We start from the raw sequence: 23,033 nt of genomic DNA, 5'->3' as shown, positions 1-23,033 counted from the left end.
AGGCAAACCGTACTTTTTAATGAGGCCGATGTCACAGAAAAAAAAAAAAAAGCTTCACAATGAACTGCTCAAGGAAGCTACTAAATAAACTTTCAGAAAAGTTAAGTAGTTTTTTTTTTTTTTTAATAGGGTGATGGAGAGCTATACCTTTCCCATCTATGTGAATTTAGGTTTAAACTAGATTTCCCTTGGCTATTATATACGACAAAAAAACCCCACATCACCCCCTTTCACTCCCCCCACCCCCCAAAAGTGTTTTAGTCTATTGAGTTTTTGTGTCCTCAGTTGTGTCTGATTCGCGGCAACTCACGAACTCTACACAGCCAGGCTCTTCCGTCCATGGAATTCAGGGCAATTTTTTTCTGTCACAGTAAATGCCCACCCTGGGTGATCCAAAGGCAAGGGCTCAGAGGCTCCTGAGAGTCTAACTCCTTTCAGCCGAGCACAGAGCTGGCTCCTCACTGGGATGCCTGTGGCCTGGGGCTCCCAGAGGGGAGAGCAGCACTCGCCCCACCGTGTGGTCACTGCTGGAAGTGCAGGCTGCTCCTCACTCCCCCTTGACAGTGTCCCTGAGGGCAGAACAGTGGGAATCTACTCAAGGTGGAAATGCAAACTCCCATGCAACCAAACTTCCCACAAGGTCTCCAAAACCACTCAGGAACAGGGAATTGGAAACTGCAGGGCATGACATGAATGGAGATGGAGACTTGACACCTTACACCGAGTTCACTTCCAGTTATCCCTAGACAAAGTTTCCATGAAAACTTGTCACAAATCTAGAAGAACAATGAGCAGAAACCGGACACGTGCTTTGAGTCTTCACACACAAAACTAAAAGGCAGTCCACAAAACAACCCAGAGAATACAGTGGACTTTGCAAAATCAAAGATATCTACTGTGGGAAAGACCTCATTACAAAAGCAAAAGACAGGTCATACATCGCGAGACGAATGAGTGGAAACACAAAGCTTCTCAAGGATGTGTCTCCAAACAGACAAAGAACACCAACACAACAAGCCTGTGAAAACTAGGGAAAGGTCTGAAGGGACACCAGACTGAGGAAGACACACACAGAGTATCCCGGATGATGTCCAGCACGGAGGGCCTGAAGAAACAACAGTCTAGTTGCACTCCCTCAGGCCTGTGTGACCCTGGATGAGGCCTCTGTTTCCCGGTGGCTCTGAGAGATGGACAGGGAGGAAGGGGAAGAGAAATCACTTGCATTTCTAATACTCACAGCAAAGTCTTCCAATGAGAAGGGAATTATCACCCCCACTGACAATGCCATGCACTGAAGTGATACCCACGAGTCCATCTAACCCAGAAGGGAAGGAAGGACCTGTTCTCACAAAACGGCGAGAGATGGAAGAAGGAAGATCAAGCCCACACCAATCACTGGAAAGAGAAGCTGTGCTCAGGGCTTGAAAGAATTCCTATTGGGAAAATGATGTCACAGCCCCACAAGGCAATCCACAGCTTCGATGCTATTCCTCCCAAAATGCCAATGCATTGTCGCACCGAACAAAGAACTGCAAAAGGGGTTACGGAAACAGAAAAGAGCCTAAATTGTCAATACAATCCGACGAAAAAGCCCCGATACGGACATCCAAGGTTGTGTGAAAGGAAATTAGACGACCAAACTAGGATCCTCAGGAGCGTATCGGAGAAGGCGATGGCGACCCACGCCAGTACTCTTGCCTGGAAAATGCCCTGGACGGAGGAGCCTGGTAGGCTGCAGGCCATGGGGTCGCGCAGAGTCAGACACGACTGAAGTGACTTAGCCGCAGCGGCAGCAGCAGGACAGTATGCTATTGGGAATACAACAACACACACAGATCCAGATCGATGGAATAAAGTTGAGGGTCCAGAAACAAACCCCGGCATCCATGGTCAACTCATCTCTGACACAGAAGGGGAGAATATCCAAATGGGAACAAGAAAGCCTCTTCAATAAATGGCCATGGGAAAACCAGACAGCTACATCTGAAGAACGCTATTGGTTTTGATCTCACACCACCTCAATATCGGGGAAAAACCTCACCCTAAAGACTGATGTCATGAGATAGCTAGAAAGAAGCGTAGGTCAAAGGCTCCTTAACATCAGAGTCTCCTTGCCATTTGCTGGGCGGAGGTAGAAATGGGTCTCTTCAAGTAAGGGAAAGAGGGAAACGAAGTACACCAATGGGTTTCCATCCAATGGAACCTCTTCACAACAGAGAAGCTAAGCATTCACAGATGCAAAAGATAGGAAACGGAACATGAGAGACTCCTTGCAAGTGGTGTATCTGAGAAGGGGTTCATATGGAAAGAGACGAAGAATGCACAGCACTCAGATTCCAAGAAACACCACCACCACCCTTGACCCTTCCCCCATGACCAACTCCGACCTAAAGCCTTTCTCTCCCTCTAACCCATCCCTAAAACATAACCCTCATCTAATCATATACATGTGCATTCCTAGCATCCATCCATCCACACACGAGAGAGAAAGAGGAAGACACAGACTGAATCGAGAAAGGAAAAGAGAGGGACACAGCCAGAGAGAGACACGGAACCAAAGAGAGGAAAGGAGTCGATGGTCCAGACTTTTCATCAATCTGTCTCGAAGGTAGAAGCAATGACAGCGCCCATCCACCCCAGAAGGGGGAAAAGGACGGAAGGTTTGGAGAGGAAATGACAAGAACGCAGGGAGCCATTAGAAGCTCAGCCACCCGCAGAAGCCGAGCTGGGACACGTGAACAGAATCTCAATGGAAACAGAGGACCAGAAAGTTGGCTACTCTTTTCTATAAGAGAGGGAGACCTTCGAGTCTTCCTTTCGGGCCTCCAACTTGGATGTGGGGTCTCAAAACAGTCAGGAGGGGCAGTGCCTTTTCCTGGGTACCATGGCGCATCCAGGCCTCGTTCTGCCCCATTCTGTGCTGTGTCAGCCCTGGATGGAGTCTTTCTTTCTGAAGTCTCAGCGCACAAGCTCCACGTGATATCGGCCCCAGGTGGAGAGGCATGGAGCTGCTCGTAGGCTGACAGACCTAGGAAACAGATGGGAGAATGACCCCCACTCTGCAGATGGAGAGACTGGGGAAACCCCGAGGGGCATATGCTTGTCCAGGGCCACACCACTTATGAGAAGAAGGAGCCTGGTCTGAGAGCAGCGGGGTCCTCGGAGCTCAGGCCCTGGCTGCACCCAGGCCTCCCCAGGGCTGTGGGCTGGGCTGTGTGGCTGTCAATGTGCCTGCACATGGCCTAAGGGGGGTGGTCGAGCAGTCAGAAACCCAGAGATTCCCTTGGGAAGTTTTGGGGAAGGGACCTCAGCACGAACCCCAGGAAATGATGTCACCTGCCGGCAACAGAACCCAACAGAACCCGCAACCCGGGTATCCAGGCCTCCAGAGCGGAGAGGAGCCCCCAGCCAGATCTCTTGCTGCCAGGATGTTCTGCTGTTTGCCCCTGCCCAGAGGCCGGGGCCTCAGGAGAGCTCACAGGCAGTGTGCGTGGGCACCCTGTCGACGTTGGCTCAGGGCACCCCCGAGAGGCCTCTGGCCCTCTGCCCGGAGAAACAGAAAGGTAACACGGGGAGCCCCAGGCCGGGCCAGGCCACCTCTCCCATGCCACCCGGAAACACCGGGTCCTTTGCCTGTGTGTGTGGATGCGGGTTTCTCGGGGTGTGTCTCCCTCAAGGAAGCCCAGGCGGATGTGGGGTCAGAAGCCTGCAGACAAGTTGTGTCCACACCCCAGGGGAGATCAGGCTGGCTGGGATGGGAACAGTGCGGGCAGGGCCGGCCGCCCAGGCTGACCTCACACCCTCAGGTGGGTCTCTTTCCTCCCGGGTGGGGATCTGAGCAGACACACGTCTCTGACCCTTCTGGGAAGAGAAGTTCGAGCAGGCAGAAGCAGCGGCTCCACTGGCCAGGCCCAGCTCGGAAAACTCCCAGCACGGCTGGCTGACGGTCACTGTCGTTGCAGAGCTTCCCACGTGATGAGGCCGAGGACGGGGACACCCCGTCCACCTCCCGGAGGGAGGGGTCGGAGCACCAACCCCCCGCCCGTGAGGCCCAGTGCAGGCTCCAGGTGAGCGTGCCCACGGAGGCATCAGCTCCACCGGGGGCGAAGCGGAGGCGGGGAAGGCCTGCTGCCGAGACACCGCCCAGGATACACCCGGCGGCCCAGTCTGAGGCTGCCACGGAGCTCAGCACACCCGGCTCCGACCCAGAGTCCCGAGAACCCCGGCCTCTGAGGCAGCAGGAGGACCTGGAGCCCAGCACGCCAGAGCACAGAGGTAAGGACGCTGGGGCTGGTGCACGGGAGTGTGTGGGGAGGGGGTGCTGAGCTACACAGGGACGAGTCCCCGAAAGATGCTGCTGGGCCTGCAGCAAGCGCTGGCCTCACACCCCCACCCCCATCTTGCACACTTCAGTCCCAAAAGACATCCAACCCTGGGTATTCTTTCGGAATCTCTTGGAAGCTTTCTGTCCCGGGATACGCACATGCCAAGGCTGGTCTGTGGGCAAACTTTGCTTCTCCCCCAGCTCTAGCACTGGCCTCCAACTGGAAACAGGCTCCACTTCCCAGACCTGTGCCTACAGAGGTGGTGGCTCCAGGTGCAGGACCCAGGGATCCACCGAGGGCAGATGGAGAACCGAGCCTTGCCCTCGCAGAGACACCAGGCCAGCTGGGTACTGGCCAGCACACCGGGCAGATCGGATTTCCGTGCCTGCAGGACCCCCAGCCCCAGGCACTGATGTCCCACCCCCTCAGCCAGAACCTCCACCTCCACGTGCACCTGTACCTGCTCGGGCTTTGGCAGGAGAACCCGAGGCAGAGGAGGAGTCACCGCCTCGGCAGGGAGAGCCTGCCCTGGCTCCCGCGCAACACCCAGACGCCGACGATGACTCACCCGCCCCTGCAGGAAGAACGAGCCCCCGCTCTGGACAGAGACCCAGAGCCCTTGCCGGAAACACCATGTCCAGGGGAGCGGTCGGCTCTGCAGCCTCCATCCCTGTCTGCTCACCGTGGACGCCGGCAACTCGGTCTGCCCCCAGGGGACATGGAGTTCCTTTCCCCTGAGCTGCTTTGCATTTGGTTTGTTTCCACCTTTCTGGTGATGTTTTACTTTTTGTATGGTTTCGTCTATTTTTGTTGGTTAAGTTGGGATTAGTAAACTTTTTCATCATTGTTGCAATTTGGGACACTGTTGTGTAACTCTGGTGATACGGTGTTACCATCACCACTCTGTAGTTTCAGACCCGTTCGATCTTTATGCCCCACCCGCCAACAAAGCCTGGGTTCAAGGCAAGCAGGCCCTGTTCATCCCTCCCCCCGATCCTGACCACAATTTCATCTTTTCTTTCTGCATTCCTTCCTATATTCTTGGTGTCCCCAATCAATGACTCTCAGTGAGATGACTGAAGGAGTTTTTTTCGGACTCTCCACCTACTGTAAGACTCCATTGGAGAGTTCTCATTTTTATGTCATTTGAACTAGCCTTTGATAGCTGAAAGGACGGTGTACGTCCTTTCAAGATATCATGTGCCAAACGAAGCCCTTTTGGCAAATGCCATCATTATCTCCAGGCAGGCATTGCTGTTTGAAGGGTGACATCTCAGCCAGAAGGCAGAGGCTGAGCTCCTCTTGTTGCACCAGCTCCCAAAAGAAGCCAAGAAAGGGAGCTGGAACAACAAACCACCCCAACGCCCAGGAAAGCGTTCTTCACGACAGAAGGCTAGCAAATGACCCAACAACCTTGTGGCCCAGAACCCCTCTAGAAAAATCACTGTTCCATACAAAAGAGAAACACATGGGAAGTTCCAAGGAGAGGCAATGCCCATGGCCAGTGTACTTTAGAGACGGCCTGACCGCTCCGGGGAAGACACGCACCGACGGAACCCCTTGGGAAACAGCAGTGAGAGTCCTCACCGTCGTAAGGGTTTCCTCTGGGGACAACCTGCCCTGGGCACCACATGAGGGAGCAGACCGGCTTCTCTTCCTCTGCCCCCACACCACTCACTCATGAAGGCAGCTCAGGTGTTCTCATGCCCTGCCTGCCTGCCTGCCTGCCTGGCTCATCCGTGAGCTGTGACCACCTCCAGGGCAGGACTCCACCTTCTCCTCTCTGTGTACCGTGAATCTGCACACAGTGGGCTTTCAGAACCTTAGGAGACTTGAGCCATTCCCACTCGAGCCAGAACCCTCCCCAGGAAGGAAAACAGCTGTGGAGTCATTTTGGCCCCAGCACTGGTTCCCAAACCCTGGCGGCTCCTACAGCCTCTACGGTGTGAAGAGGGAGGTCCCTTTTGACAGAGCTTTCCGGCTGTCAGATCGAAGCTGTTGTTTCACTGTCAGCTGTGTCTCTGCCGTTGCAGCCAGGTGGGCCACGCTGCTCCAAAGGAGCTCACAAGCTGAGTTGCAAGGGAGGTATTGAGAGGACAGGGATGGCTACAACGTGCTGCAAACTGAGTGAGGGTCCCCACAATCCTCAGCAAAGGTCTGTGGTGTGCAAGTGGGGAGTAGAGGGCCCCCAAGTTCCAAAGGAAGGGAGGTACTCGGGAGATAAAGCCCTTGGCTGCTGTGGTAGCAGCTGCAGATGGCAGCTCGTCCACAGTGCACTTCGAATGAGGTCATATGAGCGGGACTCTGGAAATGGCTCCGAAATCCAGAGAAAGGGGTCAGGGTATGTGGGAATCCGGCGGGGGTGGGGGGTGGATGAAGGAAGGTGTCCTTCCTCTCTCCAGTGCAATTTGGTTTGGTGAGTCTCAAAGCTACCAGATGGCACTTCCCAAGTCAGGCCCCCGCAGGAATCAGGGTGGGCTGCGTGCCTCGGCCCCTGCCACAGGGACAAGCCACACCAGTGGCCTCCCTGAGCTCAAATGGCCGGATCTGGGGGTTCCGTCTGGGTGCACACCTCCTTGCTGTGGCCAAGTTCCCCCCTTCTCTGAGCACCAGCTTCATCATCCTCTCGAATGAGGACATCGATTGCTACCTTGGCACGTTACTCTCTTCATCCTGTGAAGACTCATTAGGCTTATCCTACAATTACTAGCTGGCCCGAAGAGATATCTCCTGAATCCAGATTAAGCTGGAGTCTCCCAGGCTCATCTGGCATGTCTTCCCTGAAGTCTGCCAAAACCCACACCCTTGCATTTCCAGGGACTCCCCTTAGCCGGCTGGGCAGAAAACCCAGCATGGTTCAAACAAGCTGACAGACAAGCGGGAGAGGACTCACGGGCAGACGGCCTCCGTCAGGTCTCGGGTGGAGCTCTGGGACCACAGCAGCAACGGGCCATCCCAGCCCCTGGGCTCAGCAGCGCCCTCATTCTCAGGCCGGCGGCTCTGCCCTGAGGGGAGCAGGAAGGTCACCAACTGCCGCAGGCGGACCTCAAGCCCCTCCCACTGCTGGAGCCTGACCTCCCCCGGCCCCACCCCTTCCCCTACCCCAGCAGGACGAGAGCTCGTCTTCCCCTGGCTTCCAACGTGAGGCCCGGCCCTGGGCCCCGATTGGGCACTGCCCCAGTCCGGAGCCAATCACAGTGGCCAGGGAGGTGGAACGCACCGATTGGCCAGGGCCAGGTCATGTGACCATGCTCCCCAGGAAACTCAAATATTACCAAGATTCCCTAACAAACCAATGAACAAAATTATCCAGTAAAGGCAAACCGTACTTTTTAATGAGGCCGATGTCACAGAAAAAAAAAAAAAGCTTCACAATGAACTGCTCAAGGAAGCTACTAAATAAACTTTCAGAAAAGTTAAGTAGTTTTTTTTTTTTTTTAATAGGGTGATGGAGAGCTATACCTTTCCCATCTATGTGAATTTAGGTTTAAACTAGATTTCCCTTGGCTATTATATACCACAAAAAAACCCCACATCACCCCCTTTCACTCCCCCCACCCCCCAAAAGTGTTTTAGTCTATTGAGTTTTTGTGTCCTCAGTTGTGTCTGATTCACGGCAACTCACGAACTCTACACAGCCAGGCTCTTCCGTCCATGGAATTCAGGGCAATTTTTTTCTGTCACAGTAAATGCCCACCCTGGGTGATCCAAAGGCAAGGGCTCAGAGGCTCCTGAGAGTCTAACTCCTTTCAGCCGAGCACAGAGCTGGCTCCTCACTGGGATGCCTGTGGCCTGGGGCTCCCAGAGGGGAGAGCAGCACTCGCCCCACCGTGTGGTCACTGCTGGAAGTGCAGGCTGCTCCTCACTCCCCCTTGACAGTGTCCCTGAGGGCAGAACAGTGGGAATCTACTCAAGGTGGAAATGCAAACTCCCATGCAACCAAACTTCCCACAAGGTCTCCAAAACCACTCAGGAACAGGGAATTGGAAACTGCAGGGCATGACATGAATGGAGATGGAGACTTGACACCTTACACCAAGTTCACTTCCAGTTATCCCTAGACAAAGTTTCCATGAAAACTTGTCACAAATCTAGAAGAACAATGAGCAGAAACCGGACACGTGCTTTGAGTCTTCACACACAAAACTAAAAGGCAGTCCACAAAACAACCCAGAGAATACAGTGGACTTTGCAAAATCAAAGATATCTACTGTGGGAAAGACCTCATTACAAAAGCAAAAGACAGGTCATACATCGCGAGACGAATGAGTGGAAACACAAAGCTTCTCAAGGATGTGTCTCCAAACAGACAAAGAACACCAACACAACAAGCCTGTGAAAACTAGGGAAAGGTCTGAAGGGACACCAGACTGAGGAAGACACACACAGAGTATCCCGGATGATGTCCAGCACGGAGGGCCTGAAGAAACAACAGTCTAGTTGCACTCCCTCAGGCCTGTGTGACCCTGGATGAGGCCTCTGTTTCCCGGTGGCTCTGAGAGATGGACAGGGAGGAAGGGGAAGAGAAATCACTTGCATTTCTAATACTCACAGCAAAGTCTTCCAATGAGAAGGGAATTATCACCCCCACTGACAATGCCATGCACTGAAGTGATACCCACGAGTCCATCTAACCCAGAAGGGAAGGAAGGACCTGTTCTCACAAAACGGCGAGAGATGGAAGAAGGAAGATCAAGCCCACACCAATCACTGGAAAGAGAAGCTGTGCTCAGGGCTTGAAAGAATTCCTATTGGGAAAATGATGTCACAGCCCCACAAGGCAATCCACAGCTTGGATGCTATTCCTCCCAAAATGCCAATGCATTGTCGCACCGAACAAAGAACTGCAAAAGGGGTTACGGAAACAGAAAAGAGCCTAAATTGTCAATACAATCTGACGAAAAAGCCCCGATACGGACATCCAAGGTTGTGTGAAAGGAAATTAGACGACCAAACTAGGATCCTCAGGAGCGTATCGGAGAAGGCGATGGCGACCCACGCCAGTACTCTTGCCTGGAAAATGCCCTGGACGGAGGAGCCTGGTAGGCTGCAGGCCATGGGGTCGCGCAGAGTCAGACACGACTGAAGTGACTTAGCCGCAGCGGCAGCAGCAGGACAGTATGCTATTGGGAATACAACAACACACACAGATCCAGATCGATGGAATAAAGTTGAGGGTCCAGAAACAAACCCCGGCATCCATGGTCAACTCATCTCTGACACAGAAGGGGAGAATATCCAAATGGGAACAAGAAAGCCTCTTCAATAAATGGCCATGGGAAAACCAGACAGCTACATCTGAAGAACGCTATTGGTTTTGATCTCACACCACCTCAATATCGGGGAAAAACCTCACCCTAAAGACTGATGTCATGAGATAGCTAGAAAGAAGCGTAGGTCAAAGGCTCATTAACATCAGAGTTACCTTGCCATTTGCTGGGCGGAGGTAGAAATGGGTCTCTTCAAGTAAGGGAAAGAGGGAAACGAAGTACACCAATGGGTTTCCATCCAATGGAACCTCTTCACAACAGAGAAGCTAAGCATTCACAGATGCAAAAGATAGGAAACGGAACATGAGAGACTCCTTGCAAGTGGTGTATCTGAGAAGGGGTTCATATGGAAAGAGACGAAGAATGCACAGCACTCAGATTCCAAGAAACACCACCACCACCCTTGACCCTTCCCCCATGACCAACTCCGACCTAAAGCCTTTCTCTCCCTCTAACCCATCCCTAAAACATAACCCTCATCTAATCATATACATGTGCATTCCTAGCATCCATCCATCCACACACGAGAGAGAAAGAGGAAGACACAGACTGAATCGAGAAAGGAAAAGAGAGGGACACAGCCAGAGAGAGACACGGAACCAAAGAGAGGAAAGGAGTCGATGGTCCAGACTTTTCATCAATCTGTCTCGAAGGTAGAAGCAATGACAGCGCCCATCCACCCCAGAAGGGGGAAAAGGACGGAAGGTTTGGAGAGGAAAAGACAAGAACGCAGGGAGCCATTAGAAGCTCAGCCACCCGCAGAAGCCGAGCTGGGACACTTGAACAGAATCTCAATGGAAACAGAGGACCAGAAAGTTGGCTACTCTTTTCTATAAGAGAGGGAGACCTTCGAGTCTTCCTTTCGGGCCTCCAACTTGGATGTGGGGTCTCAAAACAGTCAGGAGGGGCAGTGCCTTTTCCTGGGTACCACGGCGCATCCAGGCCTCGTTCTGCCCCATTCTGTGCTGTGTCAGCCCTGGATGGAGTCTTTCTTTCTGAAGTCTCAGCGCACAAGCTCCACGTGATATCGGCCCCAGGTGGAGAGGCATGGAGCTGCTCGTAGGCCGACAGACCTAGGAAACAGATGGGAGAATGACCCCCACTCTGCAGATGGAGAGACTGGGGAAACCCTGAGGGGCATATGCTTGTCCAGGGCCACACCACTTATGAGAAGAAGGAGCCTGGTCTGAGAGCAGCGGGGTCCTCGGAGCTCAGGCCCTGGCTGCACCCAGGCCTCCCCAGGGCTGTGGGCTGGGCTGTGTGGCTGTCAATGTGCCTGCACATGGCCTAAGGGGGGTGGTCGAGCAGTCAGAAACCCAGAGATTCCCTTGGGAAGTTTTGGGGAAGGGACCTCAGCACGAACCCCAGGAAATGATGTCACCTGCCGGCAACAGAACCCAACAGAACCCGCAACCCGGGTATCCAGGCCTCCAGAGCGGAGAGGAGCCCCCAGCCAGATCTCTTGCTGCCAGGATGTTCTGCTGTTTGCCCCTGCCCAGAGGCCGGGGCCTCAGGAGAGCTCACAGGCAGTGTGCGTGGGCACCCTGTTGACGTTGGCTCAGGGCACCCCCGAGAGGCCTCTGGCCCTCTGCCCGGAGAAACAGAAAGGTAACACGGGGAGCCCCAGGCCGGGCCAGGCCACCTCTCCCATGCCACCCGGAAACACCGGGTCCTTTGCCTGTGTGTGTGGATGCGGGTTTCTCGGGGTGTGTCTCCCTCAAGGAAGCCCAGGCGGATGTGGGGTCAGAAGCCTGCGGACAAGTTGTGTCCACACCCCAGGGGAGATCAGGCTGGCTGGGATGGGAACAGTGGGGGCAGGGCCGGCCGCCCAGGCTGACCTCACACCCTCAGATGGGTCTCTTTCCTCCCGGGTGGGGATCAGAGCAGACACACGTCTCTGACCCTTCTGGGAAGAGAAGTTCGAGCAGGCAGAAGCAGCGGCTCCACTGGCCAGGCCCAGCTCGGAAAACTCCCAGCACGGCTGGCTGACGGTCACTGTCGTTGCAGAGCTTCCCACGTGATGAGGCCGAGGACGGGGACACCCCGTCCACCTCCCGGAGGGAGGGGTCGGAGCACCAACCCCCCGCCCGTGAGGCCCAGTGCAGGCTCCAGGTGAGCGTGCCCACGGAGGCATCAGCCCCACCGGGGGCGAAGCGGAGGCGGGGAAGGCCTGCTGCCGAGACACCGCCCAGGATACACCCGGCGGCCCAGTCTGAGGCTGCCACGGAGCTCAGCACACCCGGCTCCGACCCAGAGTCCCGAGAACCCCGGCCTCTGAGGCAGCAGGAGGACCTGGAGCCCAGCACGCCAGAGCACAGAGGTAAGGACGCTGGGGCTGGTGCACGGGAGTGTGTGGGGAGGGGGTGCTGAGCTACACAGGGACGAGTCCCCGAAAGATGCTGCTGGGCCTGCAGCAAGCGCTGGCCTCACACCCCCACCCCCATCTTGCACACTTCAGTCCCAAAAGACATCCAACCCTGGGTATTCTTTCGGAATCTCTTGGAAGCTTTCTGTCCCGGGATACGCACATGCCAAGGCTGGTCTGTGGGCAAACTTTGCTTCTCCCCCAGCTCTCGCACTGGCCTCCAACTGGAAACAGGCTCCACTTCCCAGACCTGTGCCTACAGAGGTGGTGGCTCCAGGTGCAGGACCCAGGGATCCACCGAGGGCAGATGGAGAACCGAGCCTTGCCCTCGCAGAGACACCAGGCCAGCTGGGTACTGGCCAGCACACCGGGCAGATCGGATTTCCGTGCCTGCAGGACCCCCAGCCCCAGGCACTGATGTCCCACCCCCTCAGCCAGAACCTCCACCTCCACGTGCACCTGTACCTGCTCGGGCTTTGGCAGGAGAACCCGAGGCAGAGGAGGAGTCACCGCCTCGGCAGGGAGAGCCTGCCCTGGCTCCCGCGCAACACCCAGACGCCGACGATGACTCACCCGCCCCTGCAGGAAGAACGAGCCCCCGCTCTGGACAGAGACCCAGAGCCCTTGCCGGAAACACCATGTCCAGGGGAGCGGTCGGCTCTGCAGCGTCCATCCCTGTCTGCTCACCGTGGACGCCGGCAACTCGGTCTGCCCCCAGGGGACATGGAGTTCCTTTCCCCTGAGCTGCTTTGCATTTGGTTTGTTTCCACCTTTCTGGTGATGTTTTACTTTTTGTATGGTTTCGTCTATTTTTGTTGGTTAAGTTGGGATTAGTAAACTTTTTCATCATTGTTGCAATTTGGGACACTGTTGTGTAACTCTGGTGATACTGTGTTACCATCACCACTCTGTAGTTTCAGACCCGTTCGATCTTTATGCCCCACCCGCCAACAAAGCCTGGGTTCAAGGCAAGCAGGCCCTGTTCATCCCTCCCCCCGATCCTGACCACAATTTCATCTTTTCTTTCTGCATTCCTTCCTATATTCTTGGTGTCCCCAATCAATGACTCTCAGTGAGATGACTGAAGGAGTTTTTTTCGGACTCTCCACCTACTGTAAGACTCCATTGGAGAGTTCTCATTTTTATGTCATTTGAACTAGCCTTTGATAGCTGAAAGGACGGTGTACGTCCTTTCAAGATATCATGTGCCAAACGAAGCCCTTTTGGCAAATGCCATCATTATCTCCAGGCAGGCATTGCTGTTTGAAGGGTGACATCTCAGCCAGAAGGCAGAGGCTGAGCTCCTCTTGTTGCACCAGCTCCCAAAAGAAGCCAAGAAAGGGAGCTGGAACAACAAACCACCCCAACACCCAGGAAAGCGTTCTTCACGACAGAAGGCTAGCAAATGACCCAACAACCTTGTGGCCCAGAACCCCTCTAGAAAAATCACTGTTCCATACAAAAGAGAAACACATGGGAAGTTCCAAGGAGAGGCAATGCCCATGGCCAGTGTACTTTAGAGACGGCCTGACCGCTCCGGGGAAGACACGCACCGACGGAACCCCTTGGGAAACAGCAGTGAGAGTCCTCACCGTCGTAAGGGTTTCCTCTGGGGACAACCTGCCCTGGGCACCACATGAGGGAGCAGACCGGCTTCTCTTCCTCTGCCCCCACACCACTCACTCATGAAGGCAGCCCAGGTGTTCTCATGCCCTGCCTGCCTGCCTGCCTGCCTGGCTCATCCGTGAGCTGTGACCACCTCCAGGGCAGGACTCCACCTTCTCCTCTCTGTGTACCGTGAATCTGCACACAGTGGGCTTTCAGAACCTTAGGAGACTTGAGCCATTCCCACTCGAGCCAGAACCCTCCCCAGGAAGGAAAACAGCTGTGGAGTCATTTTGGCCCCAGCACTGGTTCCCAAACCCTGGCGGCTCCTACAGCCTCTACGGTGTGAAGAGGGAGGTCCCTTTTGACAGAGCTTTCCGGCTGTCAGATCGAAGCTGTTGTTTCACTGTCAGCTGTGTCTCTGCCGTTGCAGCCAGGTGGGCCACGCTGCTCCAAAGGAGCTCACAAGCTGAGTTGCAAGGGAGGTATTGAGAGGACAGGGATGGCTACAACGTGCTGCAAACTGAGTGAGGGTCCCCACAATCCTCAGCAAAGGTCTGTGGTGTGCAAGTGGGGAGTAGAGGGCCCCCAAGTTCCAAAGGAAGGGAGGTACTCGGGAGATAAAGCCCTTGGCTGCTGTGGTAGCAGCTGCAGATGGCAGCTCGTCCACAGTGCACTTCGAATGAGGTCATATGAGCGGGACTCTGGAAATGGCTCCGAAATCCAGAGAAAGGGGTCAGGGTATGTGGGAATCCGACGGGGGTGGGGGGTGGATGAAGGAAGGTGTCCTTCCTCTCTCCAGTGCAATTTGGTTTGGTGAGTCTCAAAGCTACCAGATGGCACTTCCCAAGTCAGGCCCCCGCAGGAATCAGGGTGGGCTGCGTGCCTCGGCCCCTGCCACAGGGACAAGCCACACCAGTGGCCTCCCTGAGCTCAAATGGCCGGATCTGGGGGTTCCGTCTGGGTGCACACCTCCTTGCTGTGGCCAAGTTCCCCCCTTCTCTGAGCACCAGCTTCATCATCCTCTCGAATGAGGACATCGATTGCTACCTTGGCACGTTACTCTCTTCATCCTGTGAAGACTCATTAGGCTTATCCTACAATTACTAGCTGGCCCGAAGAGATATCTCCTGAATCCAGATTAAGCTGGAGTCTCCCAGGCTCATCTGGCATGTCTTCCCTGAAGTCTGCCAAAACCCACACCCTTGCATTTCCAGGGACTCCCCTTAGCCGGCTGGGCAGAAAACCCAGCATGGTTCAAACAAGCTGACAGACAAGCGGGAGAGGACTCACGGGCAGACGGCCTCCGTCAGGTCTCGGGTGGAGCTCTGGGACCACAGCAGCAACGGGCCATCCCAGCCCCTGGGCTCAGCAGCGCCCTCATTCTCAGGCCGGCGGCTCTGCCCTGAGGGGAGCAGGAAGGTCACCAACTGCCGCAGGCGGACCTCAAGCCCCTCCCACTGCTGGAGCCTGACCTCCCCCGGCCCCACCCCTTCCCCTACCCCAGCAGGACGAGAGCTCGTCTTCCCCTGGCTTCCAACGTGAGGCCCGGCCCTGGGCCCCGATTGGGCACTGCCCCAGTCCGGAGCCAATCACAGTGGCCAGGGAGGTGGAACGCACCGATTGGCCAGGGCCAGGTCATGTGACCATGCTCCCCAGGAAACTCAAATATTACCAAGATTCCCTAACAAACCAATGAACAAAATTATCCAGTAAAGGCAAACCGTACTTTTTAATGAGGCCGATGTCACAGAAAAAAAAAAAAAAGCTTCACAATGAACTGCTCAAGGAAGCTACTAAATAAACTTTCAGAAAAGTTAAGTAGTTTTTTTTTTTTTTTTAATAGGGTGACGGAGAGCTATACCTTTCCCATCTATGTGAATTTAGGTTTAAACTAGATTTCCCTTGGCTATTATATACCACAAAAAAACCCCACATCACCCCCTTTCACTCCCCCCACCCCCCAAAAGTGTTTTAGTCTATTGAGTTTTTGTGTCCTCAGTTGTGTCTGATTCACGGCAACTCACGAACTCTACACAGCCAGGCTCTTCCGTCCATGGAATTCAGGGCAATTTTTTTCTGTCACAGTAAATGCCCACCCTGGGTGATCCAAAGGCAAGGGCTCAGAGGCTCCTGAGAGTCTAACTCCTTTCAGCCGAGCACAGAGCTGGCTCCTCACTGGGATGCCTGTGGCCTGGGGCTCCCAGAGGGGAGAGCAGCACTCGCCCCACCGTGTGGTCACTGCTGGAAGTGCAGGCTGCTCCTCACTCCCCCTTGACAGTGTCCCTGAGGGCAGAACAGTGGGAATCTACTCAAGGTGGAAATGCAAACTCCCATGCAACCAAACTTCCCACAAGGTCTCCAAAACCACTCAGGAACAGGGAATTGGAAACCGCAGGGCATGACATGAATGGAGATGGAGACTTGACACCTTACACCGAGTTCACTTCCAGTTATCCCTAGACAAAGTTTCCATGAAAACTTGTCACAAATCTAGAAGAACAATGAGCAGAAACCGGACACGTGCTTTGAGTCTTCACACACAAAACTAAAAGGCAGTCCACAAAACAACCCAGAGAATACAGTGGACTTTGCAAAATCAAAGATATCTACTGTGGGAAAGACCTCATTACAAAAGCAAAAGACAGGTCATACATCGCGAGACGAATGAGTGGAAACACAAAGCTTCTCAAGGATGTGTCTCCAAACAGACAAAGAACACCAACACAACAAGCCTGTGAAAACTAGGGAAAGGTCTGAAGGGACACCAGACTGAGGAAGACACACACAGAGTATCCCGGATGATGTCCAGCACGGAGGGCCTGAAGAAACAACAGTCTAGTTGCACTCCCTCAGGCCTGTGTGACCCTGGATGAGGCCTCTGTTTCCCGGTGGCTCTGAGAGATGGACAGGGAGGAAGGGGAAGAGAAATCACTTGCATTTCTAATACTCACAGCAAAGTCTTCCAATGAGAAGGGAATTATCACCCCCACTGACAATGCCATGCACTGAAGTGATACCCACGAGTCCATCTAACCCAGAAGGGAAGGAAGGACCTGTTCTCACAAAACGGCGAGAGATGGAAGAAGGAAGATCAAGCCCACACCAATCACTGGAAAGAGAAGCTGTGCTCAGGGCTTGAAAGAATTCCTATTGGGAAAATGATGTCACAGCCCCACAAGGCAATCCACAGCTTGGATGCTATTCCTCCCAAAATGCCAATGCATTGTCGCACCGAACAAAGAATTGCAAAAGCGGTTACGGAAACAGAAAAGAGCCTAAATTGTCAATACAATCCGACGAAAAAGCCCCGATACGGACATCCAAGGTTGTGTGAAAGGAAATTAGATGACCAAACTAGGATCCTCAGGAGCGTGTCTAAGAAGGCGATGGCGACCCACGCCAGTACTCTTGCCTGGAAAATGCCCTGGACGGAGGAGCCTGGTAGGCTGCAGGCCATGGGGTCGCGCAGAGTCAGACACGACTGAAGTGACTTAGCCGCAGCGGCAGCAGCAGGACAGTATGCTATTGGGAATACAACAACACACACAGATCCAGATCGATGGAATAAAGTTGAGGGTCCAGAAACAAACCCCGGCATCCATGGTCAACTCATCTCTGACACAGAAGGGGAGAATATCCAAATGGGAACAAGAAAGCCTCTTCAATAAATGGCCATGGGAAAACCAGACAGCTACATCTGAAGAACGCTATTGGTTTTGATCTCACACCACCTCAATATCGGGGAAAAACCTCACCCTAAAGACTGATGTCATGAGATAGCTAGAAAGAAGCGTAGGTCAAAGGCTCCTTAACATCAGAGTCTCCTTGCCATTTGCTGGGCGGAGGTAGAAATGGGTCTCTTCAAGTAAGGGAAAGAGGGAAACGAAGTACACCAATGGGTTTCCATCCAATGGAACCTCTTCACAACAGAGAAGCTAAGCATTCACAGATGCAAAAGATAGGAAACGGAACATGAGAGACTCCTTGCAAGTGGTGTATCTGAGAAGGGGTTCATATGGAAAGAGACGAAGAATGCACAGCACTCAGATTCCAAGAAACACCACCACCAACCTTGACCCTTCCCCCATGACCAACTCCGACCTAAAGCCTTTCTCTCCCTCTAACCCATCCCTAAAACATAACCCTCATCTAATCATATACATGTGCATTCCTAGCATCCATCCATCCACACACGAGAGAGAAAGAGGAAGACACAGACTGAATCGAGAAAGGAAGAGAGGGACACAGCCAGAGAGAGACACGGAACCAAAGAGAGGAAAGGAGTCGATGGTCCAGACTTTTCATCAATCTGTCTCGAAGGTAGAAGCAATGACAGCGCCCATCCACCCCAGAAGGGGGAAAAGGACGGAAGGTTTGGAGAGGAAAAGACAAGAACGCAGGGAGCCATTAGAAGCTCAGCCACCCGCAGAAGCCGAGCTGGGACACTTGAACAGAATCTCAATGGAAACAGAGGACCAGAAAGTTGGCTACTCTTTTCTATAAGAGAGGGAGACCTTCGAGTCTTCCTTTCGGGCCTCCAACTTGGATGTGGGGTCTCAAAACAGTCAGGAGGGGCAGTGCCTTTTCCTGGGTACCACGGCGCATCCAGGCCTCGTTCTGCCCCATTCTGTGCTGTGTCAGCCCTGGATGGAGTCTTTCTTTCTGAAGTCTCAGCGCACAAGCTCCACGTGATATCGGCCCCAGGTGGAGAGGCATGGAGCTGCTCGTAGGCCGACAGACCTAGGAAACAGATGGGAGAATGACCCCCACTCTGCAGATGGAGAGACTGGGGAAACCCTGAGGGGCATATGCTTGTCCAGGGCCACACCACTTATGAGAAGAAGGAGCCTGGTCTGAGAGCAGCGGGGTCCTCGGAGCTCAGGCCCTGGCTGCACCCAGGCCTCCCCAGGGCTGTGGGCTGGGCTGTGTGGCTGTCAATGTGCCTGCACATGGCCTAAGGGGGGTGGTCGAGTAGTCAGAAACCCAGAGATTCCCTTGGGAAGTTTTGGGGAAGGGACCTCAGCACGAACCCCAGGAAATGATGTCACCTGCCGGCAACAGAACCCAACAGAACCTGCAACCCGGGTATCCAGGCCTCCAGAGCGGAGAGGAGCCCCCAGCCAGATCTCTTGCTGCCAGGATGTTCTGCTGTTTGCCCCTGCCCAGAGGCCGGGGCCTCAGGAGAGCTCACAGGCAGTGTGCGTGGGCACCCTGTCGACGTTGGCTCAGGGCACCCCCGAGAGGCCTCTGGCCCTCTGCCCGGAGAAACAGAAAGGTAACACGGGGAGCCCCAGGCCGGGCCAGGCCACCTCTCCCATGCCACCCGGAAACACCGGGTCCTTTGCCTGTGTGTGTGGATGCGGGTTTCTCGGGGTGTGTCTCCCTCAAGGAAGTCCAGGCGGATGTGGGGTCAGAAGCCTGCGGACAAGTTGTGTCCACACCCCAGGGGAGATCAGGCTGGCTGGGATGGGAACAGTGCGGGCAGGGCCGGCCGCCCAGGCTGACCTCACACCCTCAGGTGGGTCTCTTTCCTCCCGGGTGGGGATCTGAGCAGACACACGTCTCTGACCCTTCTGGGAAGAGAAGTTAGAGCAGGCAGAAGCAGCGGCTCCACTGGCCAGGCCCAGCTCGGAAAACTCCCAGCACGGCTGGCTGACGGTCACTGTCATTGCAGAGCTTCCCACGTGATGAGGCCGAGGACGGGGACACCCCGTCCACCTCCCGGAGGGAGGGGTCGGAGCACCAACCCCCCGCCCGTGAGGCCCAGTGCAGGCTCCAGGTGAGCGTGCCCACGGAGGCATCAGCCCCACCGGGGGCGAAGCGGAGGCGGGGAAGGCCTGCTGCCGAGACACCGCCCAGGATACACCCGGCGGCCCAGTCTGAGGCTGCCACGGAGCTCAGCACACCCGGCTCCGACCCAGAGTCCCGAGAACCCCGGCCTCTGAGGCAGCAGGAGGACCTGGAGCCCAGCACGCCAGAGCACAGAGGTAAGGACGCTGGGGCTGGTGCACGGGAGTGTGTGGGGAGGGGGTGCTGAGCTACACAGGGACGAGTCCCCGAAAGATGCTGCTGGGCCTGCAGCAAGCGCTGGCCTCACACCCCCACCCCCATCTTGCACACTTCAGTCCCAAAAGACATCCAACCCTGGGTATTCTTTCGGAATCTCTTGGAAGCTTTCTGTCCCGGGATACGCACATGCCAAGGCTGGTCTGTGGGCAAACTTTGCTTCTCCCCCAGCTCTAGCACTGGCCTCCAACTGGAACCAGGCTCCACTTCCCAGACCTGTGCCTACAGAGGTGGTGGCTCCAGGTGCAGGACCCAGGGATCCACCGAGGGCAGATGGAGAACCGAGCCTTGCCCTCGCAGAGACACCAGGCCAGCTGGGTACTGGCCAGCACACCGGGCAGATCGGATTTCCGTGCCTGCAGGACCCCCAGCCCCAGGCACTGATGTCCCACCCCCTCAGCCAGAACCTCCACCTCCACGTGCACCTGTACCTGCTCGGGCTTTGGCAGGAGAACCCGAGGCAGAGGAGGAGTCACCGCCTCGGCAGGGAGAGCCTGCCCTGGCTCCCGCGCAACACCCAGACGCCGACGATGACTCACCCGCCCCTGCAGGAAGAACGAGCCCCCGCTCTGGACAGAGACCCAGAGCCCTTGCCGGAAACACCATGTCCAGGGGAGCGGTCGGCTCTGCAGCCTCCATCCCTGTCTGCTCACCGTGGACGCCGGCAACTCGGTCTGCCCCCAGGGGACATGGAGTTCCTTTCCCCTGAGCTGCTTTGCATTTGGTTTGTTTCCACCTTTCTGGTGATGTTTTACTTTTTGTATGGTTTCGTCTATTTTTGTTGGTTAAGTTGGGATTAGTAAACTTTTTCATCATTGTTGCAATTTGGGACACTGTTGTGTAACTCTGGTGATACTGTGTTACCATCACCACTCTGTAGTTTCAGACCCGTTCGATCTTTATGCCCCACCCGCCAACAAAGCCTGGGTTCAAGGCAAGCAGGCCCTGTTCATCCCTCCCCCCGATCCTGACCACAATTTCATCTTTTCTTTCTGCATTCCTTCCTATATTCTTGGTGTCCCCAATCAATGACTCTCAGTGAGATGACTGAAGGAGTTTTTTTCGGACTCTCCACCTACTGTAGGACTCCATTGGAGAGTTCTCATTTTTATGTCATTTGAACTAGCCTTTGATAGCTGAAAGGACGGTGTACGTCCTTTCAAGATATCATGTGCCAAACGAAGCCCTTTTGGCAAATGCCATCATTATCTCCAGGCAGGCATTGCTGTTTGAAGGGTGACATCTCAGCCAGAAGGCAGAGGCTGAGCTCCTCTTGTTGCACCAGCTCCCAAAAGAAGCCAAGAAAGGGAGCTGGAACAACAAACCACCCCAACGCCCAGGAAAGCGTTCTTCACGACAGAAGGCTAGCAAATGACCCAACAACCTTGTGGCCCAGAACCCCTCTAGAAAAATCACTGTTCCATACAAAAGAGAAACACATGGGAAGTTCCAAGGAGAGGCAATGCCCATGGCCAGTGTACTTTAGAGACGGCCTGACCGCTCCGGGGAAGACACGCACCGACGGAACCCCTTGGGAAACAGCAGTGAGAGTCCTCACCGTCGTAAGGGTTTCCTCTGGGGACAACCTGCCCTGGGCACCACATGAGGGAGCAGACCGGCTTCTCTTCCTCTGCCCCCACACCACTCACTCATGAAGGCAGCTCAGGTGTTCTCATGCCCTGCCTGCCTGCCTGCCTGCCTGGCTCATCCGTGAGCTGTGACCACCTCCAGGGCAGGACTCCACCTTCTCCTCTCTGTGTACCGTGAATCTGCACACAGTGGGCTTTCAGAACCTTAGGAGACTTGAGCCATTCCCACTCGAGCCAGAACCCTCCCCAGGAAGGAAAACAGCTGTGGAGTCATTTTGGCCCCAGCACTGGTTCCCAAACCCTGGCGGCTCCTACAGCCTCTACGGTGTGAAGAGGGAGGTCCCTTTTGACAGAGCTTTCCGGCTGTCAGATCGAAGCTGTTGTTTCACTGTCAGCTGTGTCTCTGCCGTTGCAGCCAGGTGGGCCACGCTGCTCCAAAGGAGCTCACAAGCTGAGTTGCAAGGGAGGTATTGAGAGGACAGGGATGGCTACAACGTGCTGCAAACTGAGTGAGGGTCCCCACAATCCTCAGCAAAGGTCTGTGGTGTGCAAGTGGGGAGTAGAGGGCCCCCAAGTTCCAAAGGAAGGGAGGTACTCGGGAGATAAAGCCCTTGGCTGCTGTGGTAGCAGCTGCAGATGGCAGCTCGTCCACAGTGCACTTCGAATGAGGTCATATGAGCGGGACTCTGGAAAGGGCTCCGAAATCCAGAGAAAGGGGTCAGGGTATGTGGGAATCCGGCGGGGGTGGGGGGTGGATGAAGGAAGGTGTCCTTCCTCTCTCCAGTGCAATTTGGTTTGGTGAGTCTCAAAGCTACCAGATGGCACTTCCCAAGTCAGGCCCCCGCAGGAATCAGGGTGGGCTGCGTGCCTCGGCCCCTGCCACAGGGACAAGCCACACCAGTGGCCTCCCTGAGCTCAAATGGCCGGATCTGGGGGTTCCGTCTGGGTGCACACCTCCTTGCTGTGGCCAAGTTCCCCCCTTCTCTGAGCACCAGCTTCATCATCCTCTCGAATGAGGACATCGATTGCTACCTTGGCACGTTACTCTCTTCATCCTGTGAAGACTCATTAGGCTTATCCTACAATTACTAGCTGGCCCGAAGAGATATCTCCTGAATCCAGATTAAGCTGGAGTCTCCCAGGCTCATCTGGCATGTCTTCCCTGAAGTCTGCCAAAACCCACACCCTTGCATTTCCAGGGACTCCCCTTAGCCGGCTGGGCAGAAAACCCAGCATGGTTCAAACAAGCTGACAGACAAGCGGGAGAGGACTCACGGGCAGACGGCCTCCGTCAGGTCTCGGGTGGAGCTCTGGGACCACAGCAGCAACGGGCCATCCCAGCCCCTGGGCTCAGCAGCGCCCTCATTCTCAGGCCGGCGGCTCTGCCCTGAGGGGAGCAGGAAGGTCACCAACTGCCGCAGGCGGACCTCAAGCCCCTCCCACTGCTGGAGCCTGACCTCCCCCGGCCCCACCCCTTCCCCTACCCCAGCAGGACGAGAGCTCGTCTTCCCCTGGCTTCCAACGTGAGGCCCGGCCCTGGGCCCCGATTGGGCACTGCCCCAGTCCGGAGCCAATCACAGTGGCCAGGGAGGTGGAACGCACCGATTGGCCAGGGCCAGGTCATGTGACCATGCTCCCCAGGAAACTCAAATATTACCAAGATTCCCTAACAAACCAATGAACAAAATTATCCAGTAAAGGCAAACCGTACTTTTTAATGAGGCCGATGTCACAGAAAAAAAAAAAAAAATGCTTCACAATGAACTGCTCAAGGAAGCTACTAAATAAACTTTCAGAAAAGTTAAGTAGT

At 54.9% G+C, this 23,033-nt stretch overlaps 2 protein-coding genes and 1 long non-coding RNA gene across 3 annotated transcripts in view; 2 read left to right on the top strand and 1 right to left on the bottom strand.

Annotated features, from left to right (window-relative positions):
• The window catches only part of LOC145529707 (uncharacterized), a 1,704,434-nt gene that overhangs the window by 2,512 nt on the left and 1,678,889 nt on the right, over window positions 1-23,033 (bottom strand). Inside the window, exons 212-214 of the long non-coding RNA XR_014071296.1 lie at window positions 22,499-22,610; window positions 14,859-14,970; window positions 7,219-7,330 (exon numbers count right to left, since the gene is read on the bottom strand). This is a non-coding gene — a long non-coding RNA (uncharacterized LOC145529707). The remainder of the gene's footprint in view (window positions 1-7,218; window positions 7,331-14,858; window positions 14,971-22,498; window positions 22,611-23,033) is intronic.
• Window positions 2,166-5,178, top strand: LOC145529576 (uncharacterized). Its single transcript, XM_081550161.1, has 3 exons — window positions 2,166-3,563; window positions 3,963-4,275; window positions 4,526-5,178. The coding sequence occupies exons 1-3, from the start codon at window positions 3,327-3,329 to the stop codon at window positions 5,152-5,154; spliced, it is 1,179 nt and encodes a 392-aa protein (XP_081406287.1). The 5' UTR covers window positions 2,166-3,326; the 3' UTR covers window positions 5,155-5,178.
• On the top strand, window positions 18,658-20,458 carry LOC145529597 (uncharacterized). The gene is made up of 3 exons (XM_081550185.1): window positions 18,658-18,843; window positions 19,243-19,555; window positions 19,806-20,458. The coding sequence occupies exons 1-3, from the start codon at window positions 18,709-18,711 to the stop codon at window positions 20,432-20,434; spliced, it is 1,077 nt and encodes a 358-aa protein (XP_081406311.1). The 5' UTR covers window positions 18,658-18,708; the 3' UTR covers window positions 20,435-20,458.

Source organism: Giraffa tippelskirchi, chromosome 12 (genome assembly GCF_054371585.1).
Source record: "Giraffa tippelskirchi isolate mGirTip1 chromosome 12, T2T-mGirTip1v1.2.pri, whole genome shotgun sequence".
Lineage (NCBI taxonomy): Eukaryota > Metazoa > Chordata > Mammalia > Artiodactyla > Giraffidae > Giraffa > Giraffa tippelskirchi.
Note: the sequence above shows the minus strand (reverse complement) of the source record. Positions and strands in the feature narration are given on the sequence as shown.